This window comes from Nicotiana attenuata, chromosome 7 (assembly GCF_001879085.1).
Source record: "Nicotiana attenuata strain UT chromosome 7, NIATTr2, whole genome shotgun sequence".
In the NCBI taxonomy this organism is placed as follows: domain Eukaryota; kingdom Viridiplantae; phylum Streptophyta; class Magnoliopsida; order Solanales; family Solanaceae; genus Nicotiana; species Nicotiana attenuata.
Genome location: NC_031995.1, coordinates 36,867,929 through 36,887,703, shown reverse-complemented (window position 1 = coordinate 36,887,703; position 19,775 = coordinate 36,867,929). Strand labels below are relative to the sequence as shown.

General features: G+C 34.6%; 1 protein-coding gene across 1 annotated transcript; it reads left to right on the top strand.

Annotated features, from left to right (window-relative positions):
• LOC109229966 lies at positions 445–864 on the top strand. The gene has a single exon (XM_019395510.1). The coding sequence runs from the start codon at positions 445–447 to the stop codon at positions 862–864; it is 420 nt and encodes a 139-aa protein (XP_019251055.1).

The following is a 19,775-nucleotide window of genomic DNA, read 5'->3' as shown; positions in this document are numbered from 1 at the left end:
AAGAAAAGAGTACCCTGCACCAAAACAAGCATCAAGGAAAGCTCTACTATCATGGGACTACTTGTGTAAACCTAAAGCAGCTGGTGGTCTTAATTTGCTAGATATAGAGGAGTGGAATAAGGCTGCCATATGTAAGCTTCTTTGGAACCTGTGTAAGAAGAAGGACAGACTATGGGTACAGTGGATATATGTATATTACAAGAAGCAGGATACAATATGGAACACTGCACCAAAACAAGCATCTTGGATAGTGCAGAAGATACTGAAGGCTAAGCAATCTATCAAGAGAGGGATATAGAGGAGATAAACAAATTCTTTATAAAAAACATATATGGGAAACTGAGGGGGGAGTTTGATAGAGTGTCATGGAGGAAACTGGTGCATAGCAGTATTGGGGTTCCAAAATGGAATTTCATAGCTTACCTAGCTGCACATAGGAGACTAATGGCAAAAGACAGGCTGAGGGGTATGGGATATGTGGAGGATGTAACATGCTCTTTATGCAATGGAGAGGAGGAGACAGTGGATCACCTATTTTTCAAATGTAGTTATGCATCAAGAATATGGGCAGCAATGCTACAATGGCAAGGCATTCATAGGCAACCAATGATATGGGCAGATGAACTTCACTGGGCAGAGAGGTACTACAAAGGGAGGAGTACAAAGGCTGAGCTATACAAACTTGTGCTGGCAGGAAAATTGTACTACATAAGGCAAGAAAGGAATAGCAGGATTTTCAATAAAGTTCAAAGATCAGAAGCCATCATATGCAGATCAATCACACAGGATGTACATGGAAGAGGAGGAAGCAAGCATAGGATACAAAAGAGATTGCAGGAACTTAATTACTATCCTAGTTTATAAAGTCCATTCCATAGGTAGTAGTTAGATAAGATGTTCTTGTATTCAGTTGATGAAGGAAATGTGGAGCAAAATTTGGGATGTATGTCCAGATTAAGCTCGATGACAGTATGTACATATTTGTTTGTGTAATGAAATTTGATTACCAAAAAAAAGTATTTAAAAAAAAAAAAAAAAAAAGAAAAGAGTACCCTTTCAATTGTTTCAGAAAAATGGCGTACGTGGATCATGCTTTCTCGATTTCAAACGAGGATATGATGATGGACGGCTCTCACGCCGACAGCAATCGCGGACCGATGAAAGAGATCGCTCTTGCCATTTCCCTTCTTGTCTTTGGTACCCTTGAGTATTGTTCTCGGTATTTTCATGGCCACCAATAAGGTTGGCAGCGATACTGCTCATGGTGTAACTAAATCTCTTAATTGAAGGTACTAATAATGGATTGAAAGCCTTTTAAGGTGAAGTATATGTATTTTATAAATAAAACTTGTGTAGGTAGGGTAATTTATTAAACATGAACATTTAGGGTAATATAGTTTACTATATGACATAGAAATGTAAAAATCTCTTTACAAAAATATCCGTTGGTCCATTTCATTTTTGGCACTTCAACTGAATTCTGATTACACATCTGCAAAATGTGGAACAAATTCATAACGAGTAAAGTTCACCATTTTAGAACGAGCAACACATTGTACAATTATAAAGCGCAAATTACTCTAATGAGACAAAACTATCATACAACATCATCAGATAATTTCATTGATTGCGACTAATTAACACCTCAATTATTGTGTCTGTTTCAACTGTCTGACTCAAAAATAGTTTAAATTACAAAATGCTACAAAGCAAATTCAAGAAGACAAAATTTTCTGTGAAATTTTATAACTTAAGAAAAGTCATGAAGTAACTCTGCATTAGTGAGCTTACTCACATTGTCGATTCCAAGCACGAATAATCAAATGAGGATTGTGGAAGACCAGTAGCCAGCCTAAAACTGGTCAATTCATTATGAATTCTCATAATATAAATATTTATTTAATTTAGTATCATAATCAATGGCGGGCTTAGGATTTGAAAGTAGTGGGAGCCTTATGATTTGAAAGTAGTGGGGACACTACTGTCGAATAAAAATTTGACCATATGCAAGAGTTGGTATCGAACGCAAGCAACGTACTAAAAGTCAAATTGTGCCCCCAAATCGACCAATCTAGCAACCGAGAAAATTTGAATCTTAGGGTACCATTCAAAATATATACTTGTCATTTAAGGGGAGCCTTGAAATAACTGGTAAAGTTGCTGCCATGTGACCAGGAGGTCACGGGTTCGAGTTGTGAAAATATCCTCTTGATGAAATACAGGATAAGGCTGCATACAATAGACCCTTGTGATCTGGCCTTCCCCGGAACCTGCGCATATCGAGAGCTTAGTGCACCAGACTATTCTTTTTTTGATGAGTGTGTGTGTGTGTGTGTATATATATATATATATATATATATATATCCATTTTTTTAAAATCCCCTGGGGTCGGTGACCCCCTACCCATAATGGTGGTCTGCAGTGGTGGAGCCACCTTATAGGAAGACACCCCTTCTTAGGAAAAATATACTATGTAGGTAGGTAAAAAATAAATTATATGTATATATACTATGTATTGACTCCCCTTAATTTCCTGATATGTTTACTTTTATATATTTTGATACACCTTAACGAAAATTGTGGCTCCGTCATTGATGGTCTGCCTCTAATGATGATGCTATGAGTTGAGCTTAAAAAAAAGAGTAAAAACTTATATATTTGACTCTAATTTATTTGCAATTGAGACATAATTATTGTTCTTTGTTGTAAGAAAAGTGGTGAAGTGTAAAAATAGTTTGAAATATTAGACGAAAATATTAATAAGAAACCATGGGCGATTGCGTACGCAAGTTTGTGGGGGCGGCCGCCGGGGTTGGAACTTGGAACGAAAGGGGCAAATGGCAATTTGAGTAAATAAGAGTTAAATGAAGAGCAATTTATAGTGGGCTCAAAAGACCGCGTTTGGTTTACACTCGTTGGTTCCGGGAAGGTGGAACCAAACAGTCGTTACACTACATATTTCCCATATGTTTTTTAAGTATTAATTCTACAAAATTTATCATTCTTTCGCATATGTCGTTGTCTACGAGTCGAGTTGCTTGGGAATGCAGTGTAAATCGGGCGATAATTTTCGTTCAAGGCTGTTTGCCTCAAAAGATATTAAATTCTTTTTAAGCAAATCAATCAATAAAAATGAAGGGGTGAATCCTAGTTAAAGATAATTAACTCTAGATCCGAGATGAGTAGGAGAAATAGAAAAACATAGTCAAATATAAATGTTGACAGCGATTATGATCGGATTTAATGGAATAAGTAAAGATGCATTAAGTAACAAAAATATGAATAAAGGAAACGATTCACCCGATCTTCAGTGAGATGGATCTTCTTTCATTTAATAAAGATCAATGGTAGACAAATACCAGAACCTTATGACCCTTTTTTGGATCTGATGAAGGTATGAGATCACTGATCCTCTCAATTCTTTGGAGAGGTGTGTTCACATATTTTCTAGAAAGAGGGAAAGGGAGACAGAGAGCGAGCCCCCCTTTTTTGGGAAGTCTTCCCCTCCTATTTATAAGGGGGTATCCATAGAAATCCTAAAAAAGGTACAATTTAGAGGGAATATTCGGTAGAATATTCCTTTTGAGTATTCAAAGCAAACGGCTGTTTGATGACGGTCCGACCTTGGTCATTGATGGCGGTCCGACCTTGGTTATTGATGACGGTCCGACCTTGGCTTGTCTGACCACGACCTTATATCCCCGTGTGCCGAATTTCTCTGATCTAATTTTGACCCATACAGTTAGTCCTCCGCTTATCGAGGTCGTCTCTTGGTCGAGCTCGGTGAGCGGACTTCATTAATCGTAATTTTGAGAAATTCGGATAGGGAGGTCGACTAGTGTGGATCGCGAATGAGGGTGCCGATTTTTAGGTTAGTGGTATCCCCGGGGGATGAACTTTAGTGGAGTTCGATAAGGGCCAATGAATCGAGTGATGAGTCGATCGAGAAGGTGGTAGAATTGGAGAAGGCCGTCGAGGCCGAGATGGCGGCATTAGAGGAGGTCATTTGCGCCCTCGAATCTGGACGGGTGAGTAGGCCGAATGTGAATTCGGACGAGGTCGAGTGTTGATTCGGACGAGGTCGAGTGTTGATTCGGACGAGGTCGAGTGTTGATTCGGACGAGGCCGAATGTTGTTTCGGTCGAGGCCGAAGGTTATTTCGGTCGAGGCCGAATGTTATTTCGGTCAAGGCCAAATTCTTTTTTTTGGTGATGGCCCTTGGCCGTTGGGATCGACCTCCTCTTTTTGGCGATGGCCCTTGGCCGTTGGGGTCGACTTCCTCTTTTTGGCAATGGCCCTTGGCCGTTGGGATCGACCTCCTCTTTTTGGCGATGGCCCTTGGCCATAAGGGTCGACCCCCTCTTTTTTAGTGACGACCCTTGGCCATAAGGTTGATTCGGACGAGGCCGAACGTTGTTTCGGTCGAGGCCGAAGGTTTATTCGGTCGAGGCCGAACGTTATTTCGGTCGAGGCCGAATGTTATTTCGGTCAAGGCCGAATTCTTCTTTTTAGCGATGGCCCTTGGCCTTAAAGGGTGTTATTTTGACTTATCGAAATGTTAACCCGTCATTGTTCGATCAAGGTCGAACTCTTCTTCTTTTTGGAGAAGGCCCTTGGCCTTAAAGGGTGTTATTTCGACTTATCGAAATGTTAACCCGTCGTTGTTCGATCAAGGTCGAACTCTTCTTCTTTTTGGAGAAGGCCCTTGGCCTTAACGGTGTTATTCGACTTATCAAATATTAACCCGTCGTTGTTCGTATCAAGGATACGTAACTCTTTCGTTCGTTTTAGGACGTAAGGCCCTTAGGCCTTAAAGGGTGTTATTTCGGACTTATCGAATGTTAACCCGTCGTGTTGATCAAGGTCGAACTCTTCTTCGTTTTGGAGTAGGCCTTGGCCTTAAGGTGTATTCGACTTATCAAATTNTAACCGTCGTGTTGATCAAGGTCAAATTTCTCTTTTGGTGAAGGCCTTAGCCTTAGTCCAGTTCGAACGAGTCGAACCTGTCGATCTTTGATGGCGAAGGCCTTAGCCTTAGTCCCAGTTCGAACGAGGTCGAACCTGTCGATCTTTGATGGCGAAGGCCTTAGCCTTGGTCCCAGTTCGAACGAGGTCGAACCTGTTGATCTTTGATGGCGAAGGCCTTAGCCTTAGTCCCAGTTCGAACGAGGTCGAACCTGCCGATCTTTGATGGCGAAGGCCTTAGCCTTAAAGGGTTCCCTGGGGGAGTCCCAATTTGCTTAATTTTGCTTGCATTGGAGAATACGACGTATTTCCTGAGGGAGTCCCAGTTTGCTTAATTTTTCTTGCGCTGGGGAATATGATGCATTTCCTGGGGGAGTCCCAGTTTGCTGAATTTTTCTTGCGCTGGGGAATATGATGCATTTCCTGTTCATGTATCTGGGAGAATGCTCCTGCTTCTATTCCATTTAGAGAAATAGTTAGTTAAAACAAAATAAAAGCATTTGTTACCTCAGCTTGATCACGTTCCTTTCTCCAGTTATGCTTTTAGTGGCCGCTACCAATTTGGCGGGGTTGTCCGCTTTAATAAAGTTTTATGTCTGTGAGCACGTGATTTTTGCCCTATATGAATTATTCCCAAAAATTCAAATAAAATGATTTCTTTCATTATTTTGCAATTTTGTGACATTTTATGTTAATTGTTTGCATTTTATTTGTGCATTTTAATTCATATGAAAAATATAAAAATACACTTGACATTTGTTTAGGATTTAATTTCATATTTTAGGATTAATTAGTAGTTAAGGAAAAAATAAAGAAAACAACAAAAATGGTCTTTTTGCATTTTTTAGTTTTAATTTGTCTTAATTTGTGTTTAATTAGAAATTAGGGTACTTGGAAAGTAGAAAATATAATTTTTTTAGTGTGTCAATTTTGTTTTTGAGTTTTGATTTAGCATTTCAAAAAATCAGAAAAATAAATAAAAGAAAAGAGAAAACAATTTTTAAAAAATTAAGAGAAAAGGAATTAAAAAGAGAGAAGGTTTAAATTGGGCCAAATTTTGGTTTTAAACACCCAGCCCAAACGGACTCTTCCCCAAACCCATTCCAGACCTAGCCCATACCCGTNGAACCTGTCGATCTTTGATGGCGAAGGCCTTAGCCTTAGTCCCAGTTCGAACGAGGTTGAACCTGTCGATCTTTGATGGCGAAGGCCTTAGCCTTGGTCCCAATTTGCTTAATTTTGCTTGCATTGGAGAATATGATGCGTTTCCTGGGGGAGTCCCTGTTTGTTTAATTTTGCTTGTACTAGAGAATATGATGCGTTTTCTGGGGGAGTCCCAGTTTGTTTAATTTTGCTTGTACTGGAGAATATGATGCGTTTCCTGGGGGAGTCCCAGTTTGTTTAATTTTGCTTGTACTGGAGAATATGATATATTTCCTCAGTTTGACCTAGTGCAAAGAAATGCTTGGAGGGCAAGCACAATTAGCAGGAAGCTGTGACGCTGAAGTACAGTCGAGCAACTCCCAAATTCATTACCTCGTAAATGTTGTCTTTTTAATGATGATCCATAAAATACAACACAAAAATTTAATAGATAAAATACAAAAGAATATTTAAATTGTAGTTGGTGAGAGAAACTCATTCCCTGCCTTCTAATTTGACTTGTTCTTAGATGACCTGTTTTAAGGGGTCACTCTTTTCATCAATAATTGCAAAGCCGAAATTTTTCATTGTTATGGCTTCTTCACATCAAATGGTAGAAGTTTAAAAACACAATGTTTGGACCAATTCTAAATCCAAAATTTACTTTGCTCATGAGTTATGAGACAGTAGTGACGCCCCCGTCTCTATCTTAGCATCTTTTGGACGGACCTCATCATTCAACTTTTCCTGCCTCACTATCTCTAATAGTATTGTTGAGTAAGTTACAAATTTTCCATAAGTAGTAATGTTTTGTAATTATTGAAAATTCCAAAAATAACAACCGTCCGCCTTTATATCGGTCCGAAACCCAAATAGTGGTATTCCCTAGTCGTGTCATTCTTTGGCAGATATTTTCTTACTTAGGGAATCAGTAAGTAACATTTACATGGGGAGGTTCTTTCACAAAGCTTTGATTTGTGATGCATGAAGATTTTATTGGTCATTAGCAAGCAAAAGCTGTGGTAAATGTATGTGTTGTAGAAGCTACAGAAGAACTCGCTAGGATTAAATTTTAGATCTAGAGAAAACTAAAATTTTAACTCAAAAGATATTAAACTCTTTTTAAGCAAATCAATCAATAAAGATGAAGGGATAAATCCTAATTAAAGATAATTAACTCTAGATTCGAGATGAGTAGGAGAAATAGAAAAACATAGCCAAATATAAATGTTGACAGCGATTATGATCGGATTTAATGGCATAAGTAAAGATGCATTAAGTAACAAAAATATGAATAAAGGAAAAGATTCACCCGATCTTCAGTGAGACGGATCTTCTTTCATTTAATAAAAATCAATGGTAGACAAATACCAAAACCTTATGACCCTTTTTTGGATCCGATGAAGGTATGGGATCACTGATCCTCTCAATTCTTTGGAGAGGTGTGTTTACATATTTTCTAGAAAGAGGGAAAGGGAGACAGAGAGCGAGCCCCCCTTTTTTGGAAGTCTTCCCCTCCTATTTATAAGGGGGTATCCATAGAAAATCCTAAAAAAAGGTACAATTTAGAGGGAATATTCGGTAGAATATTCCTTTTGAGTATTCCAAAGCAAACTAGCTGTTTGATGACGGTTCGACCTTGGTCATTGATGACGGTCCGACCTTGGTTATTGATGACGGTCCGCCCTTGGCTTGTCTGACCATGACCTTATATCCCCGCGTGCCGAATTTCTCTGATCTAATTTTGACCCATACAAAGGCGAAAAATTGAGAGTAAACAAGTACCGCGAGAGAAAGATAAAAATTACTTTGAAAGGGAGAAGGGGGACACAACTTATTATTTAATTATTTATTAATACTTCCTTCGGTCAATAATAAGTGACTGTTTGACCTTTTTATTTTCTTCCAGAATAAGTGAACTTTTACATAATCAAGAAGGAATTAACTTTGTTTTTCCAAAATTTGCCCTTATTTATATATCCCAATTGTCAAGTTAACAATATGTAAAATTTAACTAAGGGTAATTTAGCCAAAATACTTATTTTTTTAGGAGTCGGTATTTTCTTAAAGAATGTGACAAAGGTCATAATGTCACTTATTATTGATCGGAAGGAATAATGTCAAGCATATAGAGTTACATTTTTTTTTTTTGTATGAGCAGTAGAGCTATTACGATATATATGAGTTAAGTTTTATGCCTTAACGTTAAAAGATATTTACAATATTAGGTCATTCAAAAGGTAACTCTATTTAAATGGTAAGTCGCAAATTATAACTGGTTAAATTACACAAATATTATAAAAAATTATTACAATGTTAATATAGATAACTTAAATTTTTTCGATATTTATACATCAGTTAGTGCAAATTAACACCCTCCACCACAAGAATGCCTCTTAATTCTTCCGTGAGATTTAAAGTCAAAAATATATTTGACTCTTCATTAATATCTCTGGATTTGAAATACTTTAAAATAGTAAAAAGGAAGTTTCTAAATACTGTAAGAACATTATCTCCTTTGTTTATTCGTTTTCTAATTCCTAATACATTTACGAAGTATCATTTCATTCTGTCAAATGAGAGTTGTATATATAAGGTTGACACTTGACAATATAATATTCCGTATAAATTCTTCTAGCTTGGAATTAATATGAATGAATTTTTTCTAAAAGGATGACTATAAATATATTGTAAGTGACAAACAATTTCTAGAAGAGTCAAGGGTTTTCCAAATTGGAATAAATTAAAGTTTAATTTCAAGATAAACTTTTGCCTTATTCTTTCCGTGCATATTGTCATTCTTGAAAATTCTAATGACCCATGCTTTGGCTTTTCTTTTTTCTGATATAATAATTCAGTACTCGGATTGATATTTGACTAATTTATTCTTGCATTATGTAGCGCCACTAAAGAAGAAATCGTTATTTTACTAGATTTTTTTTTATTTCGAACTTGAGATATGTAATTAATTAAGGTTCGAACTTGAAATGATTTAGCCTACTTACTTGACAAGTAGTGTTAGTACTTTAGTTATTACTTGACACAAAATAAGATGTTGGAAAAAATATGTGAGTGCGTCAAAAGTTAATCAAAGATAGAAAGAATTGGAAAAATGATACATTATACTGTAAAAATATAGTCGTAAAAATATGTTTTTTTTTTGTATATCTATGTTATATATAAAAATTATATAAATTTTATAAAGTTTTTCGGCTATTAGATATATATAGTTTTTGGAGCGCTAAAAGTGATAATACTCAATAATATTCTTATCTGATCACAAATGTTCAGACGGTGCACAAAAGTTGTGATTTTGGTTGATAATGATATTGATAAGAAAGGTAGTTCAAGAAAGAATAAACAAAAGGGGAATCTTGTTTTTTTCCTTTTATTTTAGTGGTTATATTGTTTTGGACTGTGATAAAGGGAGCTATGAATGACCCACGTCTCATTATCCTATACCATCTTCGAGACCTATTTATTTTCAGGAAATTATCAGCTATGTCCATTTATAGGTAGCTCATTATAAAAATTGGTTAATTAATAAAATATTACTAAGAATAGCCAAATTAGCGAATTAGCTATTTGTAACAAAAAAAATATCAAATTTTTGCTTTGTTTTGAGTGGGTGTTATTAGAATAGATTGGGCACAACTTAAGGAGCTTGAATCTCAGTTTTGGGATGATTTGGTGAAGTTTTGAGGTGATTTGNATATATATATATATATACTAGTCTTAGGATACGCGCGTGCATCAAATTAATGAATATAATATTTTTAAAATCATGTAAATAGCATTAAAATAGTTTTGAGTTATTAAAAATCAAAAACATATATATAAATGACAATACAAACTCCTTTTTCTCTTTTGAAATAGGAGGATTATTCATTATGAATTTGAAGTCATCTAGGATTCTGCTAATTTAATTTTCAATTTTTAAATAACCACAACCTTTATGCTAAGAAAGGAATATGTTGTCGTTATTTAATGGGAAACTGCCAGCTATGTCCATTTATAAGTAGTTTATTATAAAAATTGACCAATTCATAAAATATTACTAATATTAGCCAAATATTACTAATATTAGCCAATTAGCTATTTGTAGCAAAAAATATCAAATTTTTGCTTCCTTTTAAATGGGCGTTGTTAGAATAGATTTGGTACATCTTAAGGAGCTTGAATCTCAGTTTCGGGATGATTTGGTGAAGTTTTAAGGTGGTTTGAATTAAAAATTCGAAGTAAAAACTGAACAAGAAAAAATTGATATGTGTATCACACTGTGTATCATTTTTGTATCACATATGTATCATATTTGTATCAATTGTGTATCACATGTATATCCATGTATACCTGTGTGTGAGATACATGTGTGATACATGTGTTGCAGAAGAATTTTTTAACTCGATTTAGTTACGAATTTTGATACAAAACCAGTCCAAATCGCCTCCAATCATCCTCAAATTTTGTATATTAACTTATCTATATGTTTTCAATGAATTTCAACAATACCCATTGAAAAAGTTCTTTTTTGCTTAGATTTTTGGAATATTATATTTTTTTTTGTATTTCATCACCTTATTTGCTACCCCATGTATGAAATTTCCTTTCCGCCTTGCATCTAATGATGCTAATCACGCTTAAAAATGTGGAAGATGATTTTTGTCACACCTCCTTTTTTACACACCCACCCCGAAGGATAAATATATAAGGGAGTTTTTCCATTTAAAGTGACATTATTCGAAATGGGATTATTTATTTGATTTTTAGAGTCGCCACTTGGGATAGGACGGGCTTTTGGTGTCCCAAGTCACCGATTTAATTTACATCCCAGATCGAGGAATATTTCGACTTCCCAATTGGAGTCTGCGAACCAGAGATTCTGTGTAAGGAATTCTGTTGACCCGAGGGAAGGTGTTAGGCACCCCCGGATCCCGTGGTTCTAGCACGGTCGCTTAAATTATTACAAATGGCTAAAAATCTGATTTTTATACAAGTTCAAACCTATAGTGCAATTTTATAAATTATTTACCGCTTTTATTTACTTTTTACGAAAGTGAACGCCGTTTAAGAGCGTGTTTTTGGATCACGTCACATAAAATGCACCCGGATCCTCAACACCTCTTATTCAACGTTTTGGGATTTGGATTTGGGTCACATGAAATGCACACCCGACTTTAGGAAAGTAATATTATTAAAGAATGCTCCTAAAGCGACTAACGTGTTATTAACTTTGCGGGGGCCATGGAAATTCGCTAAATGGCATACCCAATTTCTAAAATATTTTACTATAGTATTTAATGAGGGCCCCGCAGTTTATATGTTTTATGCGGCGAGGCTCGTCTCATGCCTTATTTAAAAAAAACCATCTTAAAAGAAAACTACGATTTCTATTACAGTGTTGTCCCTAAACAGGCCCTAATTGATTCGCATTTATAAATCAGGGCCTCAAATTCAAGTCTGAATTCAAACAAAAGGGAAGACCCTCTTAATTTGAACCCACCACCTAATTTGAAACCCGTATTTATACTTGTGAATTAACTCCCAGCTTAATTTTAAGATTAGCCCAGCTTTGGGCTTCTTATGTCCTTGGGGCATAAGCCTGGCTGCAAGGCTGCCCAATACCAAGCCATGGCATAAGCCCAAGTTTATTCACCAAAGCTGGGCAGCCTGGGCCTGTGACAGACCTAAAGGACCGATTCCAAATTGATTTTGGGCCTGTTAAATTGCTCTTCATGGCTCTAACAGCCCAGGCATTCACAACTAAACTGAGTGCCCTTTTCTTACAACAAAAATCCTGTTTCTAATAAGACATTAGTGTTTTAAAGCTACAATCGCTATCAGAAGTTAATTCGTGGTATAAATGTAAAATTAATCCTCAAATGCGGTCCGTATAGACTATTCTTCAGGCCTATTAATCCACAGTTACATGGACACAAATATGTAATGGTCTCAAAATCAGTTACAAATACAAATACTTCAGCGTGAGGTTAAATCTAAATAAACTTCTGAATTACCTATGCTAGAACTAATNNNNATATATATATATATATATATATATATATATATATATATATATATATATATATATATATATATATATATATATATAGTGATATTAGCAGAAAAACGAGTTTAGCATGCTAATATCAGGTTAGCAGAAAAACTATATATATATATCTTGTTAATTTGCATGGCTAGACATGATCTGTTTTATATTTTTCTGTTTTGCCCAAGATGATCTAGACTTTTGCTAAAAAAGAAAATATTAAACCTTTGTCTGAATAATACATAAATTATACACATGCATTGATTCACTAATTAATGTAAAATCATAGTAATTGAACGTGTTAAAAAGAATGAGATAGACTATATAAAAAGGAAGTTATCTCAAATGACAAACAATCCGTATATGTATTACCATTAATTGGAATTATGGGCGTACATGGACCGGATTGGTTCGGTTTTTATCAAAACCGAACCAAACCAACTATATCGGTTTGGATTGGTTCGGTTTTATCGAATTTTTTGGATTTTTCGGGATTTTTTTATTACATGATATTATTTAAATCATACTTTATTAAATTTTTTATAAGTAAATATATATATGTGTTTAATAAAAATTGACAAAAATATGATCTATTAAAATATTCTTATGGGAGAATTTTTTTTATTAAAACGTGATAGTTATTTTTTAGTCGTTTGACAATAATTTTTCGTTGATGTATACTTTCAAGGTTAATCGGATTTAATAATTAAACATAAAAAATAATATGATACCTATATAATGATATATTCTATTTAATTTTAAATTATCGAAATACCACTTCAAATTCGAAAAAGAATATATAAGAATTTAATATATCTAGACATGAATATGAATGAACAACGAGAATGACACATTTTATTAACACTTGATAAGAAAATGATCATACAACCTGTTATTTAAAGCTAATAAAAATAGAGCACTTTATATTTAACTAAATATTACATCCCATAAGAGAATCACAAATATTTCTAGATATTTTTTAAAGAAAATTCTATAAAAAGTCTTTAAAGTATATATATAAAAATTATATATTATATGTCGATTTGGTTCAGTTTTTTTACTCAATATCAAATCAAATCAAACCAAACCTAGTTGAGTTTTTTAATCGGTTTGGTTTGACTTTTCGGGTTGGTGCAGTTTTTGGTTCGGTTTGTATACCCTAGTTGGAATTAAGTCATGCTGGTATGTTAACTCATTTAAATATTAGATTGAGATGCAACTAAATAAAGCGACATGAATAATGAGGATTTATATAATCTATTTTCGACTAATTTTGATTTGAGGCCGAGTTATTCTTGTTATTGTTGTTGTATGTACGGAGTTGCTGACAATGTTAACGGAACTTACTCTATAAAAACTAAAAACTTGATGCTTATGGCGGAAAAATGAGCAAACTCATTTAAATATCGAGAATTTTATTTATTTATTCATTTATTTTGTAAAAATGGTAGGCCGTCATTTGAAATTGTGACAGCTTAATTAAATTGCATTGAAACTTCTTGTCAAGTGATCTAGTTTAACGTCCATCGTAATTTGTAATTTTAACTCCATAAAAAATTGTTGATACTAGTTTTTACGTGAACAATTATTGCACATTAATGTTCCTCATTTCTGTAATTTTTGTGAGAAAGAGTTCATATGTTATCACCTATATAAAGCGTCATACTTTATATAGGGCTTAAGTCTTTCGGCCTTTCAAGTCACCTTCCAAGTCCCCACTTAGATATGTTTTCAGTTCTATTATCGAACATCTTGTAGCATCGTATCAAGTTCCATTTTAGATAGTTTCGTACTGCTTTGAATACTTTTTTTATTCATTCCAACAGAGCACTAAAAGCGAACATACAATCTATGAAAAGTTATTCACTTCATCTTTTACACAGAGTTGAGTTGATAATTCAGTTAATATACTCCATGTCAAGCAGGTTCTGTTATCACCCTCGATTCGCTGCGTAATGATTCGGACCTCACAGTGCTGATAAATTTATTATTTCTCCACATGAATTCATGTTCCATAATAAAGCAGGCTGGAGTGTATCAAGGTGAAAATGTTGTTTGGAGCTATCATCAATTTTGAAGCATGACAGCAAATAAAAGAGTGGGTCAATGAAATTAAGAGAAAAAGAGCACTGCTTTTTCTCTATCAGTTGACAGTTATCGCCCTTCCATCATGACATGATGTACAATAGACCACACATTCAGCAGTTGCTATTGGATCTTCTGGTGGAGGTTTTCTATACACAACAGCCTGGTAACGTAGAACCAATAAGTTGATTTCATCAACCTTGCTAGCCATTGAGTTCTCACTTCTGATGTGAAAGGACCTTGATGCATTGAAGCCTGTATTATTTTAAAAGTCAGAAGAAAAAATAATACCTCTATTTTCTTTAGTTATAAAGTATTATTTGTTCTAAACATCCAATCCAACCAAAAGTGCAAACAAATACTTAGTTATAATATGAAACATGAAGTTTCTCTTCCAATGAAATTGAAAATTATGCCCTCATAATGGTTCAAACAGTGTAAATCTACCAGTGCTCTTAATAGTTTGCAGACGATCAAACAAACTCCAATTTGCCATGAAGAATCTTCGGAAGAGCAAAGCTCCATACAAGGGAAAGTGTTTTGTTTTGTTAGCTTCTTGACTTATGTAAAGAAATCTTCAAAGGAGTATACAACTAAGTAAACATGTGCCCTCACTGCCGTGACCACGGGGAAGACAACCATCACCTTTTTCTTCATTATGAGGTTTCTAATCAGATGTGGTATTTTATCCTTAACTTACTGGGCATGAAATGGTGAGTACAATCCTCTTTCTTCAAGGGTGGTACAAATTAGGACTGGTCAACACGAAGCAGAAATATCTTTCTTTGTGTATTAAAGAATATGGAAGTAATACCATTAACAACCAGGTAAGCAAATTGTCCAAAGAGAGATATTGTAGGACCAAATACAACACCACCACTGCAAATAATGCACATAATTTGCAAAGAGAATGGAAAAGCATTTGAGACAATGAAGCATCAACTCATAACATATTAACATATTGGATGTACATATATATGAATTATCAGGAAGTGATAAAAAATTCTATTTATGCTTAATTTATCTTGTAGTTCATCTTTATCACACAGAAAACCTCGGTGCATGACATCATTTGTCACCTGCCTTTATAAACAGTGATAACAAATAAGTCTTTCTATTGGTATTTGTTACCACATATAACTTTGTATGTGGTAACTTGACATTTAAGACATACGAAAATACATCTACAACTTCTAAATGGAAAAAGAAATAATTTAAAAAATATAAGTGGATTTAACTAATGAAATTAGAAGCCGAGACAAAAGCAATATTTGGTGATAATAAAAGTAATCTTTAGTTGTATATGTGGAACATCCTTCATGTGTTTCTTTCTATTACTAAATTCTAGTTCAATAAAATGTAAGATTCTACGTTGACACATTTGCACATTATTCTACTTTAAATTGAAATACCTAACTAAACCAAAACATAATTGTTATAGAGCCATCACTTGCACCTTGTTACTGATGGCTAATTTTTTATTTTTACTCTTTAAAGCACACCATCCATATAAAGAACATAACAAAAATCCTGTAAGTTATGTTTCAAGGCATCTAAGTTATGAAATAAAGAAAATCTATTAAATTATAGACCCATAGTGCTCCGTGTAAACCAACAAATAAGAAGACGTCATGCTCTGCTCTGCCTTTACCAGCAAGATTTGAACTATCTAACCAATGCGAATCAAATAAAGCATATGCAGTCTACCAAAAAAAATTAGTTGATATTCCATGAGAAACTTGTAAAACCAGTAAAAAAATAATTGCAAAGGAGTCATTCATAAGTTATCACTTAGTCAATTGATTAGTAAGCAAGTTATCAAACTAACAATTTCAACAACCTGATTCACCAGGCAAAACAAACCTGATATGGTGAGAAATTAACATTTGCACTCATTGTTGGATCTTTAACTGTTGTCGGGAATGTTTCTTCTTAGTCTTCATTGATCATATATATTTGGACAATTTTTTACTGGAAATATGCTCGAACAATTTAAGCTAAAACATCAATTAAGGGTATGCAAATAGTCCCCAAAAAAGGAGTGCAGTCAAATATAAATATATGCAGTAACACATATTAGTAAAACATCAAACGCAACTCCTTTCTTACTGCAGTTTGACAGAGTTGAAACAGAAGAAACTTAAAATTAAACCATGAAAAGAGCGAAACAGGACATGCAAAACAGAGAGCGTAACAACATGTCACCAATTAGCTTTAAATTTTAAACGAACAAAGTTAAATCTCCAAGATTCAAAACATCGCAAGTAAAACTAAAAGAAAACATAAAACTATACCAAACATAGGCATGTGCAAAAAAAAGTATAAAGAGGGGGAAACTGGAAAAACTATAAATGCGTGATACATGTTTGATACATGTGTCGCAGAAGACTTTTTTGAACACGATTTAATTACGAATTTTGATACAAAACCAGTCCAAATCACCTCCAATCTTCCTCAAATTTTGTATATTGACTTATCTATATATTTTCAATGAATTTCAACTATACACATTGAAAAAGTTCCGTTTTTGTTTAGATTTTTGGAATATTGTATAGATTTTTGTATTTCATCACCTTATTTGCTACCCCGTCCATGAAATTTCCTTTCCGTCTTGTATCTAATGTTGCTAATCACGCTTAAAAATATGGAAGGTGATTTTTGCATGTGATTCTTTGAGAGAAAGAACCCTATTATTTGGTTTTTCAATTTTTGTTGGCTAGTTTTGGTAAGTCTATGACTAATGGCTAGAGGTTGGTAAGTTGAGATTTATTTGGGACATTTGTGTAAGTTTCCCTTCAAAAAAGTCTTCTGCGACACATGTATCAAACATGTATCACGCATGTATCTCACACACAGGTATACATGGATATACATGTGATACACAATTGATACAAATATGATACATATGTGATACACATATCATTTTTTTCATGTTCAGCTTTTACTTCGAATTTTCAATTCAAACTACCTCAAAACTTCACCAAATCATCCCAAAACTGATATTCAAGCTCCTTAAGTTGTGCCCAATCTATTCTAATAACACCCACTCAAAACAAAGCAAAAATTTGATATTTTTTGCTACAAATAGCTAATTGGCTAATATTAGTAATATTTTATCAATTGGCTAATTTTCGTAATGAGCTACTTATAAATGGACATAGCTGGTAATTTCCCTTTTTTGAACTCAATTTAATTACGAATTTTGATACAAAACCAGTCCAAATCACCTCCAATCTTCCTCAAATTTTGTATATTGACTTATCTATATATTTTCAATGAATTTCAACTATACCCATTGAAAAAGTTCCTTTTTTGTTTAAATTTTTGGAATATTGTATAGATTTTTGTATTTCATCACCTTATTTCCTACTTCGTCCATGAAATTTTCTTTCCGTTTTGTATCTAATGTTGCTAATCACGCTTAAAAATATAGAAGGTGATTTTTGCATGTGATTCTTTGATAGAAAGAACCCTATTATTTGGTTTTTCAATTTTTGTTGGCTAGTTTTGGTAAGTCTATGACTAATGACTAGAAGTTGGTAAATTGAGATTTATTTGGGACATTTGTGTAAGTTTACCAAATTTTAATGACGCACTTAAATACAAATAAATTCATCTGAGAAGTTTAGGAGCTATAGTACTTTTAGGCTGCTGTTTCTTCTCTAGAAATGGCAAAGATTAATGTTCAAGTTATTTAAACTACTTCGCCTATATGAGCTTATTCACATTGCCGGTCCTATTTCGGGTGCGCACTGGGTAACCTGCTTACTGTGCAGTAGCTCGCAAACGACACAGGAGATGTAAACCGCACTAGACAAGCGTGGTACGACGAGCTCCGACCGAGGAGGAGGCCGCTGGTGAGGGGCTGGTCTCCCACGTGGGAAATCACTCATCCAACCAACTTAACCAACAAGGGCCAAAATAAATAAAAAAAGGAAAAAAGATTGGAACGATCTAGGTGAGAAAGATGCTTAAACATGAAGGTAAGTGAATATGCTCTAATACAAGTCTCAAATAATCCCAACCATAATCTTATGATCCAATGAGAAAAAAAGTAAAAGAAATAATTGGGAAAGATTTTAGTCTAATAAGGAGCATGAAACCCTATTTAGCTTCTCCACCCCCCCCCCCCACATCCCCACCCCACCCCAAAGAACCATCTTTCTTTTAAGTTTTATGTAACGATTAAAGGTGGAATTAGGAAAGTGGGAGATAGGATATTGCTAAAATGGGTGTAGAGGCTTCTATAGGCTAAGTCTTTCGACCAGCATAATCTTTGGGCCAGTATAAATGAAGACACATTGGACCATTTTAATAAGAAAGTCGGTGGCCCACTTGTAACAGCCCAACCAACATTAACAATTAATAAATACACAGTTGGAAGAAGGAAGCAGTAGTCAATTTCCGGTAATTCAGTTACTCCTAACAAACTTCCTTCTCTTTTCTCTCTCATTTCTCTCTCTTCTCTCTCTATCCTAACCTCTTCTTCTCTTCTTATTTCTCAGGTCATTTCCATGGAGTTTCTAGCTAGGTCTACTGTAATTAGCTAGATCTATGTAAATTTCATTGATGAACAGAATTTTCTTGATCAATAAAACTTCTTCCTTCTATTCTTGTCTCAATTACTATAATTCACATTAGTTCATTACAGATTTGGTATCAGAGCAAGTCCTGGCACCATGACAATACCAGAAACTAGGATTAAAGCTACAGAAGAAAATATAAAGAAATTGGAGAATCAATTACAGAATTACATTTCAGAGACGGATAAAAAGTTGGAGTCCAATGACTCAAAAATGGATGAATTACATCACAAGTTTGACATAATGATGTATAAAATCTTTGTCATTAAGGATGGAATTCTGGGAAGTGCGCCTCCAGGAAATCTTCAGGTGGAAGGTTCTGGAAGAAGGGCAGGAATGGTGGAGCCTCACGAGCAGCCTATGGGAAGATATCACTCGAGCAGCTCTGCTTCAAGGGTAGACTGTCCATACTTTGAAGATGGAGATCCCAGGTCGTGGTTGAGGAAATGTGAAAGGTACTTTCATTATAATCACATCTCTGATCCTCAGCATAAACTTGAAATTGTTGTTCTTCATTTAAATGGAAAGGAAGAGTCATGGTACTTTTCATACCAAGGATTGGAGATACACATCAATATCCATACCAGGGCCTTTTGGTCCAGGAATAAGCAAGGACAACAAAAGATTTGATTGTTTCATGTATAGCCATGAGGGGAGATTATATGGGATCAAGACTACTGGCCACATGCTATAGGCATTACTCATTGAACCAAAAGGATTAAAGCCATCCGAAGCAAGCCCGAGCCTTATATTACGTGGATCTGAAGAAAAACTTGGATGCTTTTCATCAAAAAATTTCCACGCCAATGATTCAGATGGATGTTGTAAAACTCCATCATCGACACGCTTATTTTTATGCCACCTTATATCTTCAGCGGTACGTTTTGTCATAAACAATCGCTGTAATCTTAGTATTATAGGAAAGTTTCTAAGAATCTTTCTAGAAATTACTT

Excerpts from the sequence above, each read along its gene's own strand:
- LOC109229966 (XM_019395510.1), top strand. The coding sequence starts at position 445 with ATGGCAAAAGACAGGCTGAGGGGTATGGGATATGTGGAGGATGTAACA.